Genomic DNA, 26,286 nt, shown 5'->3' with positions numbered 1-26,286 from the left:
GACAATAATATGCTAGAATCAGTGACGAAGTTGAAGTTACGCAGGGGATGGATATTTCAGCAAGACAATGATCCAAAACACCGCTCCAAATCTACTCAGGCATTCATGCAGCGGAACAATTACAATGTTCTGGAATGGCCATCCCAGTCCCCAGACCTGAATATCATTGAAAATCTGTGGGATGATTTGAAGCGTGCTGTCTATGCTCGGCGACCATCAAACTTAACTGACCTGGAATTGTTTAGTAAGCAGGAATGGTCAAATATACATCCAGGATCCAGGAACTCATTAAAAGCTACAGGAAGTGACTAGAGGCTGTTATTTTTGCAAAAGGAGGATCTACAAAATATTAATGTCACTTTTATGTTGAGGTGCCCATACTTTTGCACCGGTCAAATTTTGTTTAAATGCGGATTGCACATTTTCTGTTAGTACAATAAACCTCATTTCAATCCAGAAATATTACTCAGTCCATCAGTTATTAGATACAGTTAGGTCCAGAAATATTTGGACAAGTGACACAATTTTCGCGAGTTGGGCTCTGCATGCCACCACATTGGATTTGAAATGAAACCTCTACAACAGAATTCAAGTGCAGATTGTAACGTTTAATTTGAAGGTTTGAACAAAAATATCTGATAGAAATTGTAGGAATTGTACACATTTCTTTACAAACACTCCACATTTTAGGAGGTCAAAAGTAATTGGACAAATAAACCAAACCCAAACAAAATATTTTTATTTTCAATATTTTGTTGCAAATCCTTTGGAGGCAATCACTGCCTTAAGTCTGGAACCCATGGACATCACCAAACGCTGGGTTTCCTCCTTCTTTATGCTTTGCCAGGCCTTTACAGCCGCAGCCTTCAGGTCTTGCTTGTTTGTGGGTCTTTCCGTCTTAAGTCTGGATTTGAGCAAGTGCAATGCATGCTCAATTGGGTTAAGATCTGGTGATTGACTTGGCCATTGCAGAATGTTACACTTTTTTGCACTCATGAACTTCTGGGTAGCTTTGGCTGTATGCTTGGGGTCATTGTCCATCTGTACTATGAAGCGCCGTCCGATCAACTTTGCGGCATTTGGCTGAATCTGGGCTGAAAGTATATCCCGATACACTTCAGAATTCATCCGGCTGCTCTTGTCTGCTGTTATGTCATCAATAAACACAAGTGACCCAGTGCCATTGAAAGCCATGCATGCCCATGCCATCATGTTGCCTCCACCATGTTTTACAGAGGATGTGGTGTGCCTTGGATCATGTGCCGTTCCCTTTCTTCTCCAAACTTTTGTCTTCCCATCATTCTGGTACAGGTTGATCTTTGTCTCATCTGTCCATAGAATACTTTTCCAGAACTGAGCTGGCTTCATGAGGTGTTTTTCAGCAAATTTAACTCTGGCCTGTCTATTTTTGGAATTGATGAATGGTTTGCATCTAGATGTGAACCCTTTGTATTTACTTTCATGGAGTCTTCTCTTTACTGTTGACTTAGAGACAGATACACCTACTTCACTGAGAGTGTTCTGGACTTCAGTTGATGTTGTGAACGGGTTCTTCTTCACCAAAGAAAGTATGCGGCGATCATCCACCACTGTTGTCATCCGTGGACGCCCAGGCCTTTTTGAGTTCTCAAGCTCACCAGTCAATTCCTTTTTTCTCAGAATCTACCCGACTGTTGATTTTGCTACTCCAAGCATGTCTGCTATCTCTCTGATGGATTTTTTCTTTTTTTTCAGCCTCAGGATGTTCTGCTTCACCTCAATTGAGAGTTCCTTAGACCGCATGTTGTCTGGTCACAGCAACAGCTTCCAAATGCAAAACCACACACCTGTAATCAACCCCAGACCTTTTAACTACTTCATTGATTACAGGTTAACGAGGGAGATGCCTTCAGAGTTAATTGCAGCCCTTAGAGTCCCTTGTCCAATTACTTTTGGTCCCTTGAAAAAGAGGAGGCTATGCATTACAGAGCTATGATTTCTAAACCCTTTCTCCGATTTGGATGTGAAAACTCTCATATTGCAGCTGGGAGTGTGCACTTTCAGCCCATATTATATATATAATTGTATTTCTGAACATGTTTTTGTAAACAGCTAAAATAACAAAACTTGTGTCACTGTCCAAATATTTCTAGACCTAACTGTATATGAAACTGAAATAGCAAAAACCCAAATTGTTATAAAGAAAAAAGGTTAACATTAATAGGGGTGCCCAAACGTTTTCATAGGACTGTACTTCCCCAACGGAGACAATACGGCTGCCCCAGCCCTTTGATGAGCAAAGCTATATTCCTGTAGGAAACTTGTACTCCACCCCTGTGTATACAGATTGTAGTTGGAGCGTCTCTGGCTACGCAGGGGGTCTTTGAAGAGCTGGGGAGGGGTGTTGGAGTTAATTGAAAGGTATGTGTTAAATCCTCTAACAAGGAAATCTCTTCCTGGCTGTTAATTTTGCAGGGCTCTGGAGGGAGAGGGGAGTGGGGGGGGGGGGGTTCTGGGATCACTCCTGATACCAGAGACCATGAAAACATATCTGCTTATTATATTTTCATGACACATTCCATTGTAGATTTTGCTTTATGTTTTGGATATGTTTTTGTTGTTGGAAGACAAATCTCCGTCCCAGTCTCAGGTCTTTTGCAGACTCCAATAGGTTTTCTTCAAGAATAGCTCTGTATTTAGCTCCATTCATCTTCCCGTCAATTTTAACCATTTTCCCTGTCCCTGCTGAAGAAAAGCAGGCACAAACCATGATGCTGCCACCACCATGTTTGACAGTGGGGATGGTGTGTTCAGGGTGATCAGCTGTGTTGCTTTTACGCCAAACATATCGTTTGGCATTGTGCCAAAAATTTTGATTTTGGTTTCATCTGAGCAGAGCACCTTCTTCCACATGTTTGGTGTCTCCCAGGTGGCAAACTTTAAACAACACTTTTTATGGATATCTTTGAGAAATGGCTTTCTCCTTGTCACTCTTTCATAAAGGCCAGATTTGTACAGTGTACGACTGATTGTTGTCCTATGGACAGACTCTCCCACCTCAGCTGTAGATCTCTGCGGTTCATCCAGAGTGATCATGGGGATCTTGGCTGCATCTCTGATTATTCTTCTTGTTTGACATGACATTTTTGAAGGACGGCCGGGTCTTTGTAGATTTGTAGTGGTATGATACTCCTTCCATTTCAATATGATCGCTTGCACAGTGCATCTTGGGATGTTTAAAGTTTTGGAAATCTTTTTGTAACCAAATGCGGCTTTAAACTTCTTCACAACAGTATCACGGACCTGCCTGTTGTGTTCCTTGGTCTTCATGATGCTATCTGAACTTTAAACAGAACACTGAGACTATCACAGAGCAGGTGCATTTATATGGAGACTTGATTACACACAGGGGCTTATATTTATCATCATCAGTCATTTAGGACAACATTGGATTATTCAGAGATCCTCAATGAACTTCTGGAGTGAGTTTGCTGCACTGAAAGTAAAGGGGATGAATAATATTGCACGCCCCAATTTTCAGTTTTTTATTTTTTAAAAAAGTTTAAAATAAGCAACAAATTTCGTTCAATTGAGTCCCACTTGTTGATTCTTCACCATAAAATTAAAAAATTTTTATCTTTATGTTTGAAACAATAAATGTGGGAAAAGGTTGAAAAATTCAAGGGGGCCGAATACTTTCACAAGGCACTGTACATACGTATCTTCCCCATGGACCATCAACATGTGTGTTTAATGCACAGACGTATGAAGGGGTACGAAGATATGTTATATTTTATATGTATATTAGTTGGCTTCATACCTACTGTATGCGTCCTGGTGAGTCTGAGCAGGATGAATAACCGGATTATTGACCATGTATTTCACAGGTAATTGCTGGTTGTTTTCTGCTATTGGATCCATTACCAAGAAGCGTGAAGCACTGGACAAAATAATTCCCGACAATCAAGGGTTCAGAAAAAACTATGCCGGAATCTTCCACTTTAGAGTAAGATCCTCCGGACTTGTCTCTTTTATAGTTTCCAGTTGATACAAATAACTAGTAAAAAGGTTCAGTCGGGTTTAAAAAAAGAAATAGAAAGCGTAATACTCATCCTTATTGGTCGCCCATTGTTCCCATATGATCGCATTTTACAGTGGTCTCCTTTTTCTGGCCACATCTTTACATGTCTGAATATTCCAAGTGGACATCCACCTTAGCCAGGAATAATTTGCTGAAGGTTTGGAGACTCATAAGGGCACTTTACATGCTGCGATCTCGCTAGCGAGATCGCAAGCGATCGAACCCGCACCCGTCGGTTGTGCGACACGGGCAAATCGCTGCCCGTGCCGCACAACCTCGCTTACCCCCGTCACACGCACTTACCTGCCCTGCGACGTCGCTCTGGCCGGCGAAACGCCTCCTTTTTAAGGGGGCGGTTCGTGCGGCGTCACAGTGACGTCATACGGCAGGCGTCCAATAGAAGCGGAGGGGCGGAGATGAGCGGGATGTAACATCCCGCCCACCTCCTTCCTTCCGCATTGCCGGTGGAGGCAGGTAAGGAGATGTTCGTCGCTCCTGCGGTGTCACACACAGCGATGTGTGGTGCCGCAGGAACGAGGAACAACATCGCTAATTAGCAGAGAACGATTTTTGGTTTTAGGACGACCTCTCCGCGGCAAACGATTTTGACCTCTTTTGCGATCATTTAAGGTCGCTCGTATGTTTCACACACTGCGATCTTGTTAATGACGCCGGATGTGCGTCACAAACACAGTGACCCCGACGATAATTCACTAACGATATCGCAGCGTGTAAAGCCCCCTATACTTGTCTATGGCTTCAAAGTTTCATAGTTTTTAAGGTTGAAGGGAGACTCTAAGTCCATCTAGTTCAACCCGTAGCCTAACGGGTAGCCTAATGGCTGATTGCTAAGCACTATAATTTTCTATGTCCGTCAGTTCAATTGAATGGAGCAGCCATGTGTTGGAGACATAAGACCCCCCATTTCTGAGCCAAAGAGGTGTGACCCACAGTGATCAGAAACTTGCTCTATGGATCTATTCTGTGAATTAATGAAAAGTGTTATTGTGGGACAACTCTTTTAAATAGCCCAATTGATAGACAAGAATATTTGCTACCTTAACACTCTACGATCTGTATAATTAGCATGTTAAAATATTTAGGAATTCACTTGAAGGGTACCTGTCACCTACTCACCTGTGGGGCGGTCCGATCCAATGGGCATCAATGCTCTCTGTTCCGGCGCTCACTCTATCCCTATGATTGCCGTCCTCCGTTGCGCTCCAGCACAGGTGCACTTCTTTCTGCCTTGCTGAGGGCAGACCAAAGTACTGTAATGCGCAAGCATGGGGAAACGTCAAAGAACGCCCGTGCATGCGCACTACATTATTTGTAGCAGGGAAGAGCAAAGTACGCCTGTGCAGGAGCGCAATGGAGGACACTGTGTGGATGACGTAGGATGTTCAACCATTCTGAAATCAGTCTTTAGACTTGTGGCTCGTCATTCTTCTAGCCCTGATAGCAGATTGCCTGTAAATATTCAGAAAACTTCCAGTTACAAAAGTTAATTAACTAAGTTCAAGAAAGCAAAAAGAGAGGAGTAAGAAGGGGCATGCAGCTGCATTGACGCTCATACCACCAAATAAATCGGGCAAATGCAAAACGATAAAAAAGGGTATTGCACTTGGACCAATGTTACATAGTTACATAGTTACATAGTTACTTAGGTTGAAAAAAAGACCTAGGTCCATCTAGTTCAACCTTCCTCCACCAGTTCTACATTTAGTCACTAAGTCATTTACAACCAACAATGTTGTGTGTACTGAGGAAATCATCCAGCCCTTTTTTAAAAGCTGTTATAGTATCTGCCATTACTACCTCTTGTGGTAGGGCATTCCACAGTCTGACTGCTCTAACTGTAAAGAACCCTTTCCTATTTAGCTGTTGGAATCGCTTTTCTTCCACTCACAGTGAGTGCCCCCTGGTCCTTAGTACTGTCTTTGGAAGAAATAAGTCATGTGCCAGTCCTTTATATTGACCACACATGTATTTATACATATAAATGAGATCTCCTCTGAGACGTCTTTTTTCTAAGCTAAACATATCTAACTTTTTCAGCCTGTCATCATATGGGCGGCCTCCATTCCTCATCATACGGGCGGCCTCCATTCCTCATCATATGGGAGGCCTCCATTCCTCTCATCATACGGGCGGCCTCCATTCTTTGTAATAGTCTAGTTGCCCGCCTTTGAACTGACTCTAACTTCTGAATGTCCTTTTTAAAATGTGGTGCCCAAAACTGGATCCCGTATTCCAGATGTGACCTTACAAGTGATTTATAGAGGGGTAACAATACGTTGGGATCACGGGATCTAATCTCTCTTTTTATACACCCTAAAATCTTGTTTTCTTTAGCAGCTGCTGCTTGACATTGAGTGCTGCTGCTCAGCTTATTTGTAATGAGAATACCCAAGTCCTTCTCCTGTTCTGTAGTCCCGAGTTTACTTCCATTTAATGTATACGCAGCTATAGGATTACTCCGTCCTAGGTGCATTACTTTACATTTATCAACATTAAATCTCATTTGCCAAGTACCCATTCTGACATCTTATCCAGATCTTTTTGTAATATTGTATTATCCAGGTCAGTTTTTAATATCCTACATAGTTTGGTGTCATCGGCAAAGACTGACACTGTACTATCAATCCCATCCACAAGGTCATTAATAAAGAGATTAAAAAGAATCGGTCCAAGCACAGATCCCTGCGGCCCCCACTGCTCCCAGTACTGATCCCTGCGGCACCCCACTGCTGACTATAGCCCATTTAGAAAATGTACCATTTATGACTACTCTTAGTTTCCTATCTTTTAGCCAATTCCTTACCCAGTTGCATATTGTGTCCCCTAGTCCTTGCTTCTGGAGCTTTAGTATAAGGCTATTATGTGGTACAGTATCAAATGCCTTTGCAAAGTCCAAATAAATCACATCAGCTGCATTACCAATATCCAGGTTTGAACTTACCCCCTCATAGAACCCCAACAGGTTGGTTAGACACGACTTATCTTTCATGAATCCATGCTGTTTGTCAGTTATCATATCATTTTCTGCAATATATTTTTGCATGTCATCCCTTAAAATTGCCTCAAAAACTTTACATACTACTGATGTCAGGCTTACTGTTAATCAATGACAGAATAATGGGCCCCACATAGCCCTCCATACAGAATAATGGGCCAGAACATAGCCCTCCATACAGAACAATGGGCCCCACATAGCCCTCCATAGAGAATAATGGGCCCCACATAGCCCTCCACACAGAATAATGGGCCCCACATAACCCTCCATACAGTATAATGGCCCCACATAGCCCTCCATACATAATAATGGGGCCCACATAGCCCTCCATACAGAATGGGCCCCACATAGCCCTCCATACAGAATAATGGGCCCCACATAACCTTCCATACAGAATAATGGGTCCCACATAGCCCTCTATACAGAACAATGGGCCCCACATAGCCCTCCATACAGAATAATGGGCCCCACATAGCCCTCCATACAGAATAATGGGCCTCACATAGCCCTCCATACAGAACAATGGGCCCCACATAGCCCTCCATACAGAATAATGTGCTCCACATAGTCCTCCATACAGAACAATGGGCCCCACATAGCCCTCCATACAAAACAATGGGCCCCACATAGCCCTCCATACAGAACAATGGGCCCCACATATCCCTCCACACAGTCCTCCATACAGTATAATGGCCCCACATAGCCCTCCATACAGAATAATGGGCCCCACATAGCCCTCCATACAGAATAATGTGCTCCATATAGTCCTCCATACAGAATAATGGGCCTCACATAGCCCTCCATACAGAATAATGGGCCCCACATATCCCTCCATACAGAACAATCGGTCCCACATAGCCCTCCATACAGAATAATGGCCCCACATAGCCCTCCATACAGAATAATGTGCTCCATATAGTCCTCCATACAGAATAATGGGCCCCACATAGCCCTCCATACAGAATAATGGGCCTCACATAGCCCTCCATACAGAACAATGGGTCCCACATAGCCCTCCATACAGAATAATGGCCCCACATAACCCTCCATATAGAATAATGGGCCCCACATAGCCCTCCATACAGAATAATGTCCCCACATAGCCCTCCATACAGAATCATATGCTCCACAGAATCCTCCATACAGAACAATGGGCCCCACATAGCCCTCCATACAGAACAATGGGCCCTACATAACACTCCATACAGAACAATGGGTCCCGCATAGCACTCTATACAGAACAATGGGCCCCACATAGCCCTCCATACAGAATAATGGGCCTCACATAGCCCTCCATAAAGAATAATGGCTCCCACATAGCCCTCTGTGAAGCCCCGCTAGTATGTGTCGGTGCAGTACCTTCAGGGACTCCACGTGGATGGAACAGTCTGGTCACAGGTAGGGAACCTTATTTTAGGATTGTCGTGACGCCACTCTCAGTATTGCGGTCAGCGGGGACCGCCACTGCAGATTAAGGGATGCCTGGGGCTGATGGTGGGTGCAGTCAGTATATTAGCCCCCTGAGAGTGAGGCAAGCCCCAGGCCCCGGTGTATGTGTGTGGGACCACAGGTCGCAGAATGACTCAAACACAGTCCAAGAAGTCTTTCAACGTGTTTACTCACTGTTTGGAGGTCACGGTGAGATGCCCGGGCGACACTGTGATAACCAGGTTGAACCAGGAATTCCAGGAGGCCGTTCTGAGGGTAGCTGTCCACTCGCCTTCCTTGCACTCTTTCTGTTTTAGGAGGATCCTTTGCTTGAAGCGTGGTAGGACCCCTCCAGGGAAGCTGTTACAACCCTGCTCCCCTCTCTCTGGCTCGTCTGCCGGCAGCGTGGCCTTGGTGGGATGGCTTCTGGCCCTGTCCCCTTATGGGCCTGGTGATTGCTGCTTGGCTCAAGCTCTGTGTAGTCGTGGTGAGGGCATGAAGTACCCCCCCCCACCTGTAGGTTAAGCAGCTCTGGATGATCTGCTGCCTGTACTGGGGACCTAGTTCCCCTTGTGTGCTCGGATACCGGGATCTCCGTACTCAGCCACCCTTCTCTCTGGATGATTTTCAGGCCGACCCACGGTACTTCTTTCTCCCCCGCTTTCAGCTACTGCACTCCTCAGGACCTGTCTGACACGAGAGCTCCTCTGCTCCCTTCCACACACTTCAACTTCTTCCTCCAGACTTCCCTCTTCCTCTCTCTCTCTGCCCTGCTTCCTAGCAACCAGCCCCTGAACACACCCCCAGCTGGGATTTGAAAGTTAACCCCTTCTGGCTACCCAAGGGTCCCCTCTGGTGATGTGGGAGGCCTGGTCACTATATGTTTGTGTGTGCACCTCATCCTGGCCTTTGGAGATTACCTGGAAGCATTGCTCCCGCATGGGTGCAATACTCTGTGGTGCCTGACCAGGTCAGGGGCGCCACATTCCCCCTTAGTTATCATCAGCACGTCCTCGGGCTGCAAAGACAAGAGAAAGAAAAAAGGTAATTACAAACTTTTCCCACACAGGGGCAATTATTTACATTTAAACATGCCAGGTACCATTCCACTACCAACCACCCACATGTCCGAACCCCACCCAAAAAACCTCCAGGAGGTAGGTCGCCGGTCCTTTTGGTGACCAGGGCTGGGCCATCACATTCCCCAGACCTTTCCTCCAATCTTCCTCTCCTGAGGGGAGTGGTGTAAGGTAGGCCCCATAAACAGGCGTACCCGCTTCCGAGTGTTGGAGGGCAGGCCCCATAAACAGGCGTGCCCCCTTGTTGGTGCAGAGCCATGCCCCTCAACAGGCAGACTCTGTGGTTGATACCAAGGAGGTAACTTTTTTTTACAATGCAAAAGTTTGTGGTTAAATCCAGTTCATAACCAGTGGTCTAACATTTTAAGGAGGTCTCACAATAGTCCTTGTGGGCACATTTCGCTTAAACGTTACTTAACTATAAACAGGTTAAACATTACCTTTCATACCGTCACTTTGAACTAAACTGTACTTTCTCTATAGCGTAATGGGAGCTGACCAAAGTTGCTGCGGGTTGACCTACGCAGTACTATACTGTCATCTGTCTGAGGTTGTGTCCTCCCACCCGATGTATGTGTCTCGATGTGAATAATAGGTGTACTAGGTATTGATACCAGTGCATGGTCTTCTGCTTCAGCTACATTTGGCTCTTCCAGGTTCTGAACAGGTTCTTCTGGGTCTCTTACTTCTCCAGATTGAGGGAATGTAATAACCGGAATAACTACTGCTCCATTGTATTGAGGCCAACTTGCTGGAAAATCTCCAAGTACAGTATGGATCATCTTTTCTTTTGGTTCTTGAACTGGCAAAGGGTTGGGAATTTCTTCAGGGATTCTTAGTTGTTCAGGACATTTCTTTAAGCGATCTCTAGAAACGACAGCTGTTGTTTTTCCTCCATCTTTGCTGATAAGGCATGTCTTTTCATTGCTAAGCGTCGATGGTAACACAGTATAGGGTTCTTCTTCCCAGTGATTGTCAAGTTTATGACGTCTTCTCTTTCTTTTGAGAACTATATCTCCTGGCATCAAAGGAACAGCAGGTGCTTTTCGATTGTAGGCCTTTTCTTGTTTCTCACGCTGCTGAGTCAGGCTTCGCTCCACACACTCTTGTACTTTCTTGTATTGGGCTTGGCGGTTGGAATCCCAATCAGCACCTTGTAGATGGTCTTCAGGGGTCTCAACTCCCATTTCCAGATCTACTGGCAATCTCCCTGGTCTGGCCCTCATCAGGTATGCCGGTGTGCAGTTCGTGGAACTCACAGGGATGTTGTTATACATGTCCACTAGATCGGGCAGTTTTTCCGGCCACTGACTTCGTTCTTCTAGTGGGAGCGTCTTCAGAAGGTCGAGAATGATGTGGTTCATCTTCTCACACATGCCATTGGTCTGGGGATGGTAAGGCGTAGTACGGATCTTCTGGCAGCCGTATAGGTTACAAAACTCCTTAAACACTTCAGCTTCAAAGGCTGGTCCTTGGTCAGTGAGCACTTGATCTGGATAACCATGTGGTCGACAGAAGTGTGTTTGGAAAGCTTTGGCTGCAGTTTGACCTGTCAAGTCCTTGACTGGTACTACCACCAGGAATCTGGAGTAGTGGTCAACCATAGTGAGAGCGTAGTTGTAGCCTTGTCTGCTGGGTGCCAACTTTACATGGTCCAGGGCCACGATCTCCAAGGGCCGTTTAGTTTGGATTGGCTGGAGTGGTGCTCTCTGGCTGTGCTGGTCTTTTCTTCTAAGATTGCAGGGCCCGCAGTTTCGACACCACTTCTCTAGGGCAGATCTCATGCCCACCCAGTAGAATCTTACTTTAAGTAGGGCCTCCAGTTTCTTCCAACCAAAGTGGCCTGCACCATTGTGATAGGCTTCTAGCACCATCCTCGTATCCTTCTGTGGTACAATCACTTGCCACACCTTCTCATGCGTCCTCGGGTCAATGATGCTCCTGTAAAGTTTGTCTTGATAGATGAATAATCGACCCCTCTCCTTCCATAGGTACTGTGCCTCAGGTGGGGCTCCTTTGTCAAGGCTGGCGCCCGGCTGGCTGATCAGTTTCTTTACCAAGCCTACCGCTGGATCATTTTCCTGGGTCTCCTTCCAGTCGTAGTGAGGTAGTGGGTTCAGGGTCACCTCTTGGCGGTTGGCACGCGACTGCCGACACTGTTTTGCTCCATGGCGATGGAACGCTGGCAGCTCAATCTCTTCAAGATCATCTACATCTTCACCCTCGTCTGCTAGGTGAGGCATCCTGGACAGAGCATCTGCGTTGCCGTTCTTGCGGCCAGCTCGATACTTGACAGTAAAGTCATAATTCGCCAGTCGGGCTACCCAACGCTGCTCCATGGCACCCAATTTAGCAGTATCCAAGTGGGTCAGGGGGTTGTTGTCCGTGAAGACAGTGAATTTGGTGGCTGCCAGGTAGTGCTTGAACCGCTCTGTGATAGCCCATACCATGGCCAGGAACTCTAGCTTGAATGAGCTATAATTCTCTGGGTTTCTTTCAGTAGGCCTGAGCTTCCTGCTGGCGTAAGCAATCACACGCTCTTTGCCTCCCTGCACCTGTGAAAGCACTGCTTCCAGTCCCACATTACTGGCATCGGTGTACAGTACGAATGGCAGACCGTAGTCAGGGTAGGCTAGGATCTCTTCACCCGTCAAGGCCCCTTTCATTTGTCTGAAGGAGTGTTCTTCTGCTTCTCCCCAGTGAAATGGCGGGCCGGAGATCTTTCCTCTCTTCTTTGGGTGGCCTACCAGGAGCTCTTGCAAAGGCGCTGCCATTTTCGTGTAGCCCTTGATGAACCTTCTGTAGTAGCCTACCAAGCCAAGGAACTGACGTACCTCCCGGACGGTAGTAGGTGTGGGCCATTCCTGGATGACTGTGACCTTCTCTGGGTCCGGTGCTACTCCTTCTGCACTGACCACGTGACCTAGGTACTGGACCTTTGGCTTCAGTAAATGGCACTTGGATGGTTTCAGCTTCATTCCATATCGGGATAGCGCTTCAAAGACTTCAGCCAGGTGTTTCAGGTGGTCCTCGTAGGTCTTGGAGTACACGATGACATCATCCAGGTATAGCAGGACGGTTTCAAAGTTGAGGTGCCCTAGGCAGCATTCCATAAGCCTCTGGAAGGTCCCGGGGGCATTGCAGAGTCCAAATGGCATGCTGTTGAACTCACAGAGGCCCATTGGGGTGGTGAAGGCCGTCTTCTCCCGATCTTCTTCTGCTACAGATACTTGCCAGTAGCCACTAGTAAGATCTAGGGTAGAAAAGTAGTTAGAGGCTTTCAAGGCAGCGAGGGATTCCTCTATCCTTGGCAAAGGGTAGGCATCCTTGTGTGTTATCTGATTTATCCGTCTGTGTGGCGCCCTAGGACCTGGTCGCCACAACGGCATTGCCCTCCTGAGGGTTAATGCTGAGCCTGGAGGTAATGGGGAAATCTACTGGCCAGTAAGTTAACATCCACCGCAGTTTCTCCCTCAGGCCAGTAGGGGGAGCTCTGAACCTGAAGTTTCAGGGAGCTTCCTTAAGCCTGACCTGGGGGAGGAGTTAGTTAGTCTGTAGGGAGCAGCAGAAGTGAACAGACACAGAGTGAGCTGTCCTGTGAATCTGGGGCCTAGAGCTGGAGCAGTTTGGCCCAGAGAAGCAGGAGTAGCTGAGAGGCAGCAGAGAGACTCGGACATCGGAGTCTGTGGTTGCCAGGGTATAAAATCCGTCCCTGGTAGCCGAATCCGAAGGGCAGGAGAGCTGCAAGCCCCTGGCCCAGACACATCCAAGGTACAGCTGCAGCATCAGGGCCCGGTGTGGACCCCAGCGGAGAAGCACCAGAGAGTGAGCCTGCGCAGCCACCTACAGAGGGAAGGGACGTGCCATTGGTCCCAGCAGCGAAGAGGGCCATTGCTGGATTCAGAGAAGCAGGGTCCTATCATCACCAAGAAAGGTACAGGAGTAGGCCTCATACTCAGCTGGCCAGAAAGATCACCCCAAGTACTTCCAGGCCGACCGGATCCCCAACACCACCTGTAACGGTCTCCCAGGACTGGACTGTTCCCAGAGTAAAAGAGGAAAAGGTAAAGAGACTACTGTTTGTGCCTGTTTCTTTCATTGCTTGTCGGCCCTGCACCGTGTTAGTCACACAGCACCATAGACTTTCACAAGCACCAACTGTGCCCCGGGCATCGCTCCACCTGTGGGGAGCAGTACTACCATAGCTGCTATATCATCATCCCGGAGGCCTCACACAGCAGCGGCGGCTTAATAGCCGCATGCCACAGGTGGCGTCACGAACACAACCATTAACAAGCAAGCCACATATTCAACTGACACCCACCAGGGCCACGGAGCCGGGCCCAGCCACCACTGACTACCACCGGACTAGTCCGGCCCGGCACCGGGTGTCCCATAGCCCTGGGGTGGGCGAGTCAACTTTGGCGTCACGAACAGGATTTCGTGCCCGGTCCCACCGGGTACTGTGCGCCTGCCGGAATTGTGCTTAAAAGACTGTGTACTGGCTGCAGACCACCGCCGCCATTAGCCTCGCCGAGCGCAGGAAGAAGGGGGGCGTGCCTGACAAAGAGCGCGAAGGGAGCGCGCCATCAGAGCAGAGCGCTGTTAACCCCGCGCGACCCGGAAGAAAATTTGAAAAGTGAACGGAGCCTGGTAAGGTTCACTAAGGGGGAGGAAGATGTCCGACTCAGAGGGAGGGCAGGTGGCTGCCATAGCCCGAGACGCCGCAGCACCAGCAGAAGCAATCCCAGTCGCCGTCGCCCCAGCCCCCACTGTAGCGCCGGTAATGCCGATCACCATGCCATACATACCGGGAGCAGAATGGCTGCCGCAATACTCCGGGGAGTCCCATACCTTGAGTGACTTCAGAGAAAGCCTGCACAGCTTATTCCGGGTGTATCCGCTGACTGAGAGCCAGAAGGTGGGCATATTAATGGGACAGCTAGCCGGCGCAGCCCAGCGTGAAGCGAAGTCATGGCCTGATACAGATAAAGGGACAGCAGCCCAGATACTGGCCAAGCTAAAGAGTACGTTTGACACCCGCACCGCAGCAGAGATAAAGATGAGATTCTTTGGGTGCAAGCAGCGGGCCACAGACAGCATAAGGGACTATGCCCTAAACCTGCAAGAGGCCCTGAAAGCAGTTAAACAGGTGGACCCAGAGGGTGTACGTGAAGAAGACAAACTCCTAACTGAGCAGTTCATAGAGGGGCTCCTGTCAGATGCCCACAGGACCCAGCTGCGTATCCTGGTCCTGCAGAACCCTGCTCTGGACTTTGCCAAGTTTAAGGACCAGGCCATCAGGGTACTGAGAGAATCTACGCCGAATGACCCAGTACCCCTCCGGCCTCCTGCTATCACGTACCCTGGGGTGGTGCCTGCAACACGAGCCACTGCAGGGGCTGAGGCGCAGTCCCTGGATAAGGATCCCACTGCGGAGCTCAGACAACAGGTCCAGGAGCTGACCAAGACTGTGGCTGCCCTTGCCAAGACCGTGCAGTCTCTACAAATGACCCCCTCGCCTGCGAAAATCGAGTTGGCCTCCAGCCCAGAGGACGTCCCATGGATGCGACAGAGAAGGATTCCGCCGACCCGAGGCAGAGACACAGACCGGTACGATTCAACAGGACAACCGATCTGCCGCAACTGCAACCAGGCGGGCCACATTGCACGACGCTGTCCTTTAAATGGGCCGAGCCTGGGGCCAGGAGCCGACCCCCAGGTGTAAGGAAGCCCGGCTCAACCCCCAGCCGCAGCAAGTATGTGGGAGGACGACCGGTCCTTCCTATTGTGCTGGATGGGATCCCTTTGAATGCCCTCCTGGATACGGGGTCCCAGGTAACAACCATCCCCCACAAACTGTACAAAAGATATTGGGCCGATTCAGACATTGACCATGGCCCAGATGATGATTTAACAATTGTGGCCAGTAATGGTCAGCCCTTACCTCAGATTGGGTACAAAGAAGTAACCATTAAAGTGGGGCGGGTGGAATTGCCATGTCAGGGGATGATAATTGTAGATATTGATCGCAAAGAATCTGACCCACTGCTAACTCTTGGTACAAATGTGATAGAAAATTGTATTGCCGAAGTGATAATTTTGTTACAACAGGCGTCTGAAACTGCCAGCTCCGGGCAGCAGCGTGCCCTACAGAGGGAGATCCGAGCCCTGATGAGGAGGCAGCAGGTAGAGCTGGCCGGAGGAGAAATTGGCAGTGTGAGGGTAAGTGACCCCCTCCCCATTGTAATACCCCCAAGAAGTGAAATGTTGATATGGTGTCGGGCAGCAATAGGCCTCAAGGGTCAGGATTACCATGCCTTGGTAGAACCAATGTATTCAGACAGTAGGCCTGGAGTCCTGATAGCCAGAGGGGTAGCGGACGTCCGCAAGGGGAGAGTGCCCGTCCGTGTCCTGAATTGTGGGGAGGAGGAGGCCAAATTGCCCCGGTATGCCACTGTGGCAAAATTGTACACTGTCAGCAACAATACCATTAAAGCAGTGGAACCCTTGATCCCGTCCGACCAGGCGGAAGACAATGGCTCCAAGGGGCAGCCGGAAGACTGGTGCCAAAAATTACATGTGGGCACCGACTCCACCCCCTCACACCAAAAGCATGGGGTTTACCGGGTGGTACAGGAGTACGAGCGGGTCTTCAGCAAACACCCCCTAGATTTTGGGCAGGTGAAAGGGGTTCAACATCAAATCCCCACGGGTGATCATCATCCCATTAAAGAAAGATACCGCCCTGTACCCCCCGCACAGTATCAGTGTGCCAAGGAAATGTTACGGGAAATGAAGGAGGCTGGGGTTATCAGAGATAGTTGTAGCCCCTGGGCAGCTCCACTAGTGCTCGTAAAGAAAAAAGATGGTACAATGAGAATGTGTGTAGATTACAGGCAAATTAACCGCATTACACATAAAGATGCCTATCCACTACCCAGAATAGAGGAGTCACTAACAGCCTTAAAGTCAGCTAACTATTTCTCCACCTTGGATCTCACCAGTGGGTATTGGCAGGTTCCCGTGGCAGAGGCGGACAAGGAGAAGACTGCATTCACGACACCAATGGGTCTCTGTGAGTTCAATTGTATGCCATTCGGGCTCTGCAACGCCCCAGGGACATTCCAAAGGTTGATGGAGTGCTGCTTGGGCCACCACAACTTCGAAACCGTGCTGCTGTACCTGGATGACGTAATAGTCTACTCCAAGACTTATGAGGACCACCTGAAGCACTTAGCAGAAGTGTTTGAGTCCTTGTCGAAATATGGCCTGAAGATCAAGCCGTCCAAATGTCACCTCTTGAAGCCAAAGGTACAGTACCTGGGTCATGTGGTCAGCGCAGAAGGCGTGGCACCTGATCCGGAGAAAGTCACGGTAATCAAGGACTGGCCAAGACCCACCACGGTGAAGGAGGTGCGGCAGTTCCTTGGACTGGTGGGCTACTACCGAAGGTTCATTGATGGGTTCACCAAGATAGCAGCGCCCCTTCAAGATCTCCTGGTGGGCCAGCCGAAGCAGGCTAAGAAGCAGAGCCCTCCATTTGAATGGAGCAGCCAACTGGAAACATCCTTTGTCCGGCTGAAAGGGGCTCTCACGGGAGAAGAAATTCTGGCCTACCCTGACTACAGCCAACCGTTTATACTGTACACAGACGCCAGCAACGTGGGACTGGGAGCAGTTCTGTCCCAGGTACAGGGAGGCAGAGAGAGGGTAATAGCGTACGCCAGTAGGAAGCTTCGGCCCACGGAAAGGAATCCAGAAAACTACAGTTCCTTCAAGCTGGAGTTCCTCGCTATTGTGTGGGCAGTGACTGAACGCTTCAAGCACTATCTGGCATCGGCCAAGTTTACCATCTTCACGGACAATAATCCGTTGACACACCTGGCAACAGCCAAGTTAGGTGCGATGGAACAGCGATGGATGGCCCGGCTGTCTAACTTTGACTTTACCATCAAGTATCGGGCTGGCAAGAAGAATAACAATGCTGATGCGCTGTCCAGAATGCCTCACTTACCCGAGTCTGGAGAAGACCTGGATGAACTCGAAGAGATAGAGTTACCGGCTTTCCATCACCAGGGTGTTTCACAGTGTGAGCATGCTGTGGGAGTGAAGCGCTTAAACCAGCACGAGGTCTCGGTCAATCCATTACTCCACCATAATTGGGAAGAAACACAGAATGGTGACCCGGCCGTGCGATTGGTCAAAGAGAAGCTAGCGCAAGCTGAGACCCATCTTGGCCCAGACGCTCCAGAGGAAGCCCAGCAGCTGTGGAAGGAGAGGGGACGACTGTTCACCTACCAGGGCAAGCTCTGCAAGAGATATGTCAACTATCGAACAAATGAACTTGTCTGGCAGATAGTGGTTCCGCAGAGGGATGCTCCAATGGTCCTAGCAGCGTATCATGATAACGCAGGGCACTTCGGGTGGAAGAAGTTGGAGGCCTTACTCCGTGATCGGTTCTACTGGGTGCACATGAGAAAGATGATCGAGAAATGGTGCCGAGACTGTGGCCCGTGTAACTTGAGGCGGAAGGATGATGCCAGCCAAAGGTCTCCCCTACAGCCAATTGTCACGAAGCAGCCCCTGGAGTTGGTGGCCCTGGACCACGTGAAGTTAACACCAAGCCGGTCAGGCTATGTGTACGCCCTCACCATTGTGGACCATTACTCTCGTTTCCTGGTAGTAGTGCCTGTGAAGGACCAGACAGCCAGGACGGCAGCTAGAGCGTTCCAGGCATCCTTTTGTCGACCGCACGGCCATCCGGAAAGGGTACTGACGGATCAGGGTCCTGCATTCGAGGCTGAAGTGTTCCAAGAGTTCTGTAACATGTACGGTTGTAAGAAAATTCGAACCACACCGTACCACCCCCAGACCAATGGACTGTGCGAGAAAATGAACCATGTGGTTATTGATATGCTGAAGACCCTACCGCTGGAAGAGAGGAACCAATGGCCAGAAAAGTTGCCAGATCTGGTAGACTTGTACAACCACATCCCAGTGAATTCGACCAACTGCAGCCCCGCTTACCTGATGCGAGCCAGACCAGGCAAGTTGCCTGTAGACTTTGAGATGGGGACTGTGTCGCCTGAGGCGGTTCAAGAAATAGAGGATTGGGATGCAGAACGGCAGCAGCGGTACCGTAAGGTCCAGGAGTGCGTGGAAAGGAGCCTGTCTCAAGCAAGAACGAGACAAGAACAGCATTACAATCAAACAGCCCCAGCAACTCCCTTAGCACCTGGAGAACAAGTCCTCAAGAAGAAGCGGAAGACGCATAAGTTGGATGATCAGTGGGAAAACGAGCCCTACACCATTATCCCCTCCAACTTTGACAATAGTAAGGTATGCCTCATAAGCAAAGATGAAGGCAAGACCTGTCAAGCAATTTCCCGAGACCGCCTGAAAGCGTGCCCTGAACGGTGCCGAATCCAAAGAGAAATGGAAGGAGTACAAGGAAGTCCCCAAAGTCAAGAGAAAGAAGGGGAGATGATTCAAACCATCCTTGGGAAGTTCCCCAAAACTTGGACCCGAATCAACAATGCCATAATGGTACCAGTTTTGGCGTTTCCGCAGTTGGTCGAGCCAGAAACAGAAAAGGTTCCGGATCCACCTAAAGAATCGTCCGCTCCAGCACGAGATGACACGCCAGCAGTGGAACAGGAGGATCAACCCCCTGTCAGCGGTGAACCTGTCATACCCTTGGCGACTCCTAGACCACAAAGGCAACCATCACGCTTACCTATTGGGGTTAGGCCCACCTGTAGTGCTGAGATAGAAGACGCACCACGTAGTCAGGGGCAAACACCAGAGCTACGTAGGTCCCAGCGCAGCACTCGGGGACAACCCCCTCTAAGGTATAGGGAGTCTACTGTATAAAGTAAAGAGTACTTATTAGAGTGTAAATAGTTATGCAAAATGTCTGTCATGTTGTGTACAAAATGTTTTCTTTTTCTTTGATTGCGAAAATGGACAATTGGGCCACTGGACTATGGGTGGCCAACACCTAAATTGTTCATAGTTAGCACCAGTGTGCTCAAACACCCCTGAAGAAAAACCCGTCCGGCGTGCATAGAGTGGGGTCATCAATGCTCTGACGCACGCCCAGAGCCTACGTTGGGGGTTTGATCGCGGCGGGTCCCCCATGGAGCAGTGTAATGGACACCCGGCAGGGAGCCACACTGGACTCTTATAGAAATGTTTAAGATTGTAACGTTAAAGAGAATGTGCCTCCCATATTGGGATGAAATGTATGACATGTTATGTTTTGTTTCTACAGTCCGGGAGTACTGAATTTAACTAAGGGGGAGTGTGGCGCCCTAGGACCTGGTCGCCACAACGGCATTGCCCTCCTGAGGGTTAATGCTGAGCCTGGAGGTAATGGGGAAATCTACTGGCCAGTAAGTTAACATCCACCGCAGTTTCTCCCTCAGGCCAGTAGGGGGAGCTCTGAACCTGAAGTTTCAGGGAGCTTCCTTAAGCCTGACCTGGGGGAGGAGTTAGTTAGTCTGTAGGGAGCAGCAGAAGTGAACAGACACAGAGTGAGCTGTCCTGTGAATCTGGGGCCTAGAGCTGGAGCAGTTTGGCCCAGAGAAGCAGGAGTAGCTGAGAGGCAGCAGAGAGACTCGGACATCGGAGTCTGTGGTTGCCAGGGTATAAAATCCGTCCCTGGTAGCCGAATCCGAAGGGCAGGAGAGCTGCAAGCCCCTGGCCCAGACACATCCAAGGTACAGCTGCAGCATCAGGGCCCGGTGTGGACCCCAGCGGAGAAGCACCAGAGAGTGAGCCTGCGCAGCCACCTACAGAGGGAAGGGACGTGCCATTGGTCCCAGCAGCGAAGAGGGCCATTGCTGGATTCAGAGAAGCAGGGTCCTATCATCACCAAGAAAGGTACAGGAGTAGGCCTCATACTCAGCTGGCCAGAAAGATCACCCCAAGTACTTCCAGGCCGACCGGATCCCCAACACCACCTGTAACGGTCTCCCAGGACTGGACTGTTCCCAGAGTAAAAGAGGAAAAGGTAAAGAGACTACTGTTTGTGCCTGTTTCTTTCATTGCTTGTCGGCCCTGCACCGTGTTAGTCACACAGCACCATAGACTTTCACAAGCACCAACTGTGCCCCGGGCATCGCTCCACCTGTGGGGAGCAGTACTACCATAGCTGCTATATCATCATCCCGGAGGCCTCACACAGCAGCGGCGGCTTAATAGCCGCATGCCACAGGTGGCGTCACGAACACAACCATTAACAAGCAAGCCACATATTCAACTGACACCCACCAGGGCCACGGAGCCGGGCCCAGCCACCACTGACTACCACCGGACTAGTCCGGCCCGGCACCGGGTGTCCCATAGCCCTGGGGTGGGCGAGTCATCTGTAATCCACACACATCCTCATCGTGCCATCCTTCTTTCTTACCAGGACCAGGGGAGCCGCCCAGGGGCTACAACTGTCCCTTATGACGCCTGCCTCCTTCATGTCCTTCAGCATGTCCTTTGTGCGCTGGTAATGGGCTGGTGGAATAGGCCTATGTCTTTCCTTAATGGGAGGATGACTGCCTGTGGGTATGTGATGTTGCACCCCTTTGATCCTACCAAAGTCTAGTGGGTTCTTACTAAAGACCTGCTCGTATTCCTGCACGACCCTGTAAACCCCATGTTTCTGGTAGTCGGGTGTAGAGTCAGTCCCCACGTGTAGTTTCTGGCACCAATCCTCTAACTGCTTTTGGGAGGTCTCGCCCTCTTTTGAGTCAGCTTGTGTCAGGGGACCTACAGGTGTTATGGCGTCATCTGAGCATGTAAACAGTTTGGCTATGGTAGCGTACCTTGGTAGTCTGGCTTCCTCCTCCCCACAGTTCAACACTCGTACAGGCACTCGTCCCTTGTGTACATCAACTACCCCCCTGGCTGTCAGAATCGTGGGCCAGTGGTCTGAATGAGTGGGCTCTAGTACAGCCTGGTAATCTTGTCCTCTGAGACCTACCGCTGCTCTACACCACATCATCATTTCACTCCGTGGGGGTATCACAATGGGGTTAGCATCCATCACCCGTACACTACCAATCTCACCGCCAGTCTGTTTTACCTGTTGCTTCCTCAGAATGATTCGGATCTCCTTTTGCAAGGCTCTTTGCGACCTGCCCTCAGCACCTTCAACAATCTGGTGAAGCAACAACAACACTTCCCCTAGGCAATTTTCTATGACATTAGTGCCTAAAATCATTTGCGGGTTCCTTTCTCTAATATCAGTGTCCACAACAATCAGTCCTTGTCCCTTCATTTCCTGCCTTCCCACCTTTATGGTTACCTCTTTGACCCCGATCTGGTCTATAGGTTGTCCGTTGGCAGCATAGATGGTGAGGGAGGGGTCCGGTGGTCGGAGATCGTCGTCCGACCAAAACCTCCGATAAAGGACATACGGGATCGTGGTGACCTGAGAGCCGGTGTCCAATAACGCCGGGGTAGGGATCCCGTCCAGGACGATGGACAGGACAGGACGTCCACCCACGTACTGATCACAGCAGCGACTTGGGCCTGATCTTCTTAATCCTGAGGACTGGCCCCCGGCCCCAGGTTTGGCTCGTTTAACCCCTTAACGACCGCGGGCAGTAAAATTACGTCCTAAATGACATAATGTTACTGCCCGCGGTCCTCCGGCGGCAGCATGCTGCGATCGGCACACATCTCAGCTGATTTTCACAGCTGAGATGTGTGCCTGCTAGGCACGAGCAGAATCGTTATCTGCTCGTGCCGATTAACCCCTTATATGGCGCTGTCAATACATGACAGCGCCATTATAAGCGCAATCGCGGTAAAGTTTTTACTTACCGCCGAAACCGGAAGTCACGTGACGCGATCACGTGACTCCCGATAGTTGTCATGGTAGTACAGGGTCATGTGATGACTCCTGTACTACACATGAATTGGTTTCACTTTCGCTGTGCCCGGGGCACAGCAAAAGAGAAAGACAGCGTATCTGCTGTTTACAGCCTTCCAGCTGTGATCAGCAGATACTGCAGAGCGATCGGATTGCTGATCGCAATAGCCCCCTAGGGGGACTAGTAAAATAAAAAAAAAAAGTAAAAAAATAAGTTTTAAAAAATTAAAAAAAAACAAAAAAACCTAAAAGTTCAAATCACCCCCCATTCGCCCCATTGAAAATTAAAGGGTTAAAAAAATAAAAAATATACACACATTTGGTATCGCCGCGTTCAGAAACGCCCGATCTATCAAAATATAAAATCAATTAATCTGATCAGTAAACGGCGTAGCGGCAAAAAAATTCCAAACGCCAAAACGACGTTTTTTTGTCGCCACAACTTTTGCGCAAAATGCAATAAGAGGCGATCAAAACGTAGCATCTGCGCAAAAATGGTACCGTTAAAAACGTCAGCTCGAGACGCAAAAAATAAGCCGTCATTGAGCCTAAGATCCCGAAAAATGAGAACGCTACGGGTCACGGAATATGGCGTAAAACGTGCGCCACTTTTTTCGGACAAACTTCCGATTTTTTTTAACCCCTTATATAAAAGTAAACCTATACATGTTTGGTGTCTACGAACTCGCACTGACCTGAGGCATCACACCCACACATCAGTTTTACCATATAGTGAACACAGTGAATAAAATATCTCAAAAACCATAGTGCTATCGCACTTTTTTTGCAATTTTTCAGCATTTGGAATTTTTTTGCCATTTTCTAGTACACAATATGGTAAAACTGATGGTTTCATTTAAAAGTACAGCTCGTTCCGCAAAAAATGAGCCCTCACATGACCATATTGACTGAAAAATAAAAAAGTTACGTCTCTCAGAAAAAGAATGGCGAAAAAAAAAAACGGAAAGCGAAAAATCGGCCGGTCGTGAAAGGGTTAAAGGACAGGCCCTTGCATAGTGTCCTGCCTCCTGGCAACGACGACAGATGGGTTGTCCAGATGAGTCATAGCGATCACTGCTCCTGCCTCGGGTTGGGGGACCTCTTCTCCTCCGCATCCAAGGGACGTCCTCTGGGTTGTCAGCTAGCAGGATCCGATGAGGGACTTTGGTCTCTGAGGGCAACTGCATTGCTTTCAGGATTTGTGCGACGTCCTTAGTGAGCTGTTGCACCTGGGAGGATAGTGTATTTATGGTCTCTGCTGGCGTGTTGAGTCCTTTTGCAGTTACCAGGGCCTGCGAGGAGGATTCCGCTCCTGCAGCCGTGGAACTGGCAGGCCATGCTGGTGCGACGGGGTCTGTGTCCACAGGAGGTTGGAGTGCTTTCACTGCCCTGTCTTTCAGAATGGCAAAGTCCACGTCAGGGTGTTCCAGGGACTACAGCTTCATCTGCTTCCCATCCTCAGGAGAGCGCAGGCCCCGCAAGAATTGTTCCTTCATCATCCGGTTTCCTTCCTGATCACTGACAGGGTCCACCAGCTTGAGAGCCCGTAGTGCAGCCTGCAGCCTGAGGGCATAGGCTCTTATGCTATCTTGGGGCTTCTGCCGGCAGTTATAGAAGTCCGTCCTCAGCTCTCCCTCGGTGCGGTGTTCAAAAGCAGCTGCTAGTTTGGCAAAGATGGTCTCAACAGAGCTCCGGTCATCATTGGTCCAGGACTCAGCTTCCAATTCTGCTGCTTCAGTCAATTGTCCCAGCACCACAGCGGCCCTCTGCTTACCAGTCATCGCGTGCATGTCTAGCAGGGTGCTGATCTTCTTCTTAAACCCGGTCAGCGTGTCTATTTTACCGGCGTATTGGGGCAGCCATTGCGCTCCTGGGACATACAGCAAGGAAACTGGCATTATGGGGGAGATTTCAGCCGGCGCGGCTGCGACCGCGGCACCGGCACCAGGCGCTGCTGCGTCCAGTGCGACGGGGGCTGGCATCGCTTGGGCTGCGTCGCCCTGACCAGGGGCATTACCTCCTGCAGCGTCCATTTTTCTTCAAAAATGTCAGCGCCCCCTTTCCACTTCCTGGATCAGAACGCTCTCTGAATTGTGGGGGTTCTGGGGCGGCCACACCTCTTCGTGGGCGGTGCTCTTCTCCCTCGCGCGGGCTGCAGCGCGCGCTTTTGAAGATGGCAATATGGCGGCGGTTCAATTTTTGCGGTCGGACCTCTGAGGCACACGGTCACCTGTCTGAACAGGTCTAGTCCTTATCCTGTTCGTGACGCCAGAAGTTGTGAAGCCCCGCTAGCATGTGTCGATGCAGTACCTTCAGGGACTCCACGTGGATGGAACAGTCTGGTCACAGGTAGGGAACCTTATTTTAGGATTGTCGTGACGCCACTCTCAGTATTGCGGTCAGCGGGGACCGCCACTGCAGATTAAGGGATGCCTGGGGCTGATGGTGGGTGCAGTCAGTATATTAGCCCCCTGAGAGTGAGGCAAGCCCCAGGCCCCGGTGTATGTGTGTGGGACCACAGGTCGCAGAATGACTCAAACACAGTCCAAGAAGTCTTTCAACGTGTTTACTCACTGTTTGGAGGTCACGGTGAGATGCCCGGGCGACACTGTGATAACCAGGTTGAACCAGGAATTCCAGGAGGCCGTTCTGAGGGTAGCTGTCCACTCGCCTTCCTTGCACTCTTTCTGTTTTAGGAGGATCCTTTGCTTGAAGCGTGGTAGGACCCCTCCAGGGAAGCTGTTACCACCCTGCTCCCCTCTCTCTGGCTCGTCTGCCGGCAGCGTGGCCTTGGTGGGATGGCTTCTGGCCCTGTCCCCTTATGGGCCTGGTGATTGCTGCTTGGCTCAAGCTCTGTGTAGTCGTGGTGAGGGCATGAAGTACCCCCCCCCCCCACCTGTAGGTTAAGCAGCTCTGGATGATCTGCTGCCTGTACTGGGGACCTAGTTCCCCTTGTGTGCTCGGATACCGGGATCTCCGTACTCAGCCACCCTTCTCTCTGGATGATTTTCAGGCCGACCCACGGTACTCCTTTCTCCCCCGCTTTCAGCTACTGCACTCCTCAGGACCTGTCTGACACGAGAGCTCCTCTGCTCCCTTCCACACACTTCAACTTCTTCCTCCAGACTTCCCTCTTCCTCTCTCTCTCTGCCCTGCTTCCTAGCAACCAGCCCCTGAACACACCCCCAGCTGGGATTTGAAAGTTAACCCCTTCTGGCTACCCAAGGGTCCCCTCTGGTGATGTGGGAGGCCTGGTCACTATATGTTTGTGTGTGCACCTCATCCTGGCCTTTGGAGATTACCTGGAAGCATTGCTCCCGCATGGGTGCAATACTCTGTGGTGCCTGACCAGGTCAGGGGCGCCACACCTCCATACAGAACAATGGGCCCTACATAACACTCCATACAGAACAATGGGTCCCGCATAGCACTCTATACAGAACAATGGGCCCCACATAGCCCTCCATACAGAATAATGTGCTCCATATACTCCTCCATACAAAACAATGGATCCCACATAGCCCTCCATACAGAATAATGTGCTCCATATAGTCCTCCATACAGAAAAATGGGCCCCACATAGCCCTCCATACAGAATAATGGGCCCCACATAGTTCTCCATACAGAATAATAGGCCCCACGTAGTCCTCCATACAGAAAAATGGGCCCCACATAGCCCTCCATACAGAATAATGGGACCCACATAGCCCTCCATACAGAATAATGGGCCCCACATAGCCCTCCATACAGAATAACGGGCCCCACATAGCCCTCCATACAGAATAATGGGCCCCACATAGCCCTCCATACAGAATAATGGGCCCCACAT

The 26,286-nt window shown here is 49.7% G+C and overlaps 1 protein-coding gene across 2 annotated transcripts in view; it reads left to right on the top strand.

Moving 5' to 3' along the window:
- LOC142295926 (calpain-2 catalytic subunit-like) overlaps positions 1 to 26,286 on the top strand; it is a 139,969-nt gene that overhangs the window by 29,970 nt on the left and 83,713 nt on the right. For both annotated transcript variants that reach the window (XM_075339052.1, XM_075339051.1), the window contains exon 4: positions 3,867 to 3,985. In XM_075339052.1, the coding sequence (XP_075195167.1) occupies positions 3,867 to 3,985 (119 nt within the window). The remainder of the gene's footprint in view (positions 1 to 3,866; positions 3,986 to 26,286) is intronic.

This window comes from Anomaloglossus baeobatrachus, chromosome 3 (assembly GCF_048569485.1).
Source record: "Anomaloglossus baeobatrachus isolate aAnoBae1 chromosome 3, aAnoBae1.hap1, whole genome shotgun sequence".
In the NCBI taxonomy this organism is placed as follows: Eukaryota; Metazoa; Chordata; class Amphibia; order Anura; family Aromobatidae; genus Anomaloglossus; species Anomaloglossus baeobatrachus.
This window is presented reverse-complemented; position numbering and strand designations above follow the sequence as displayed.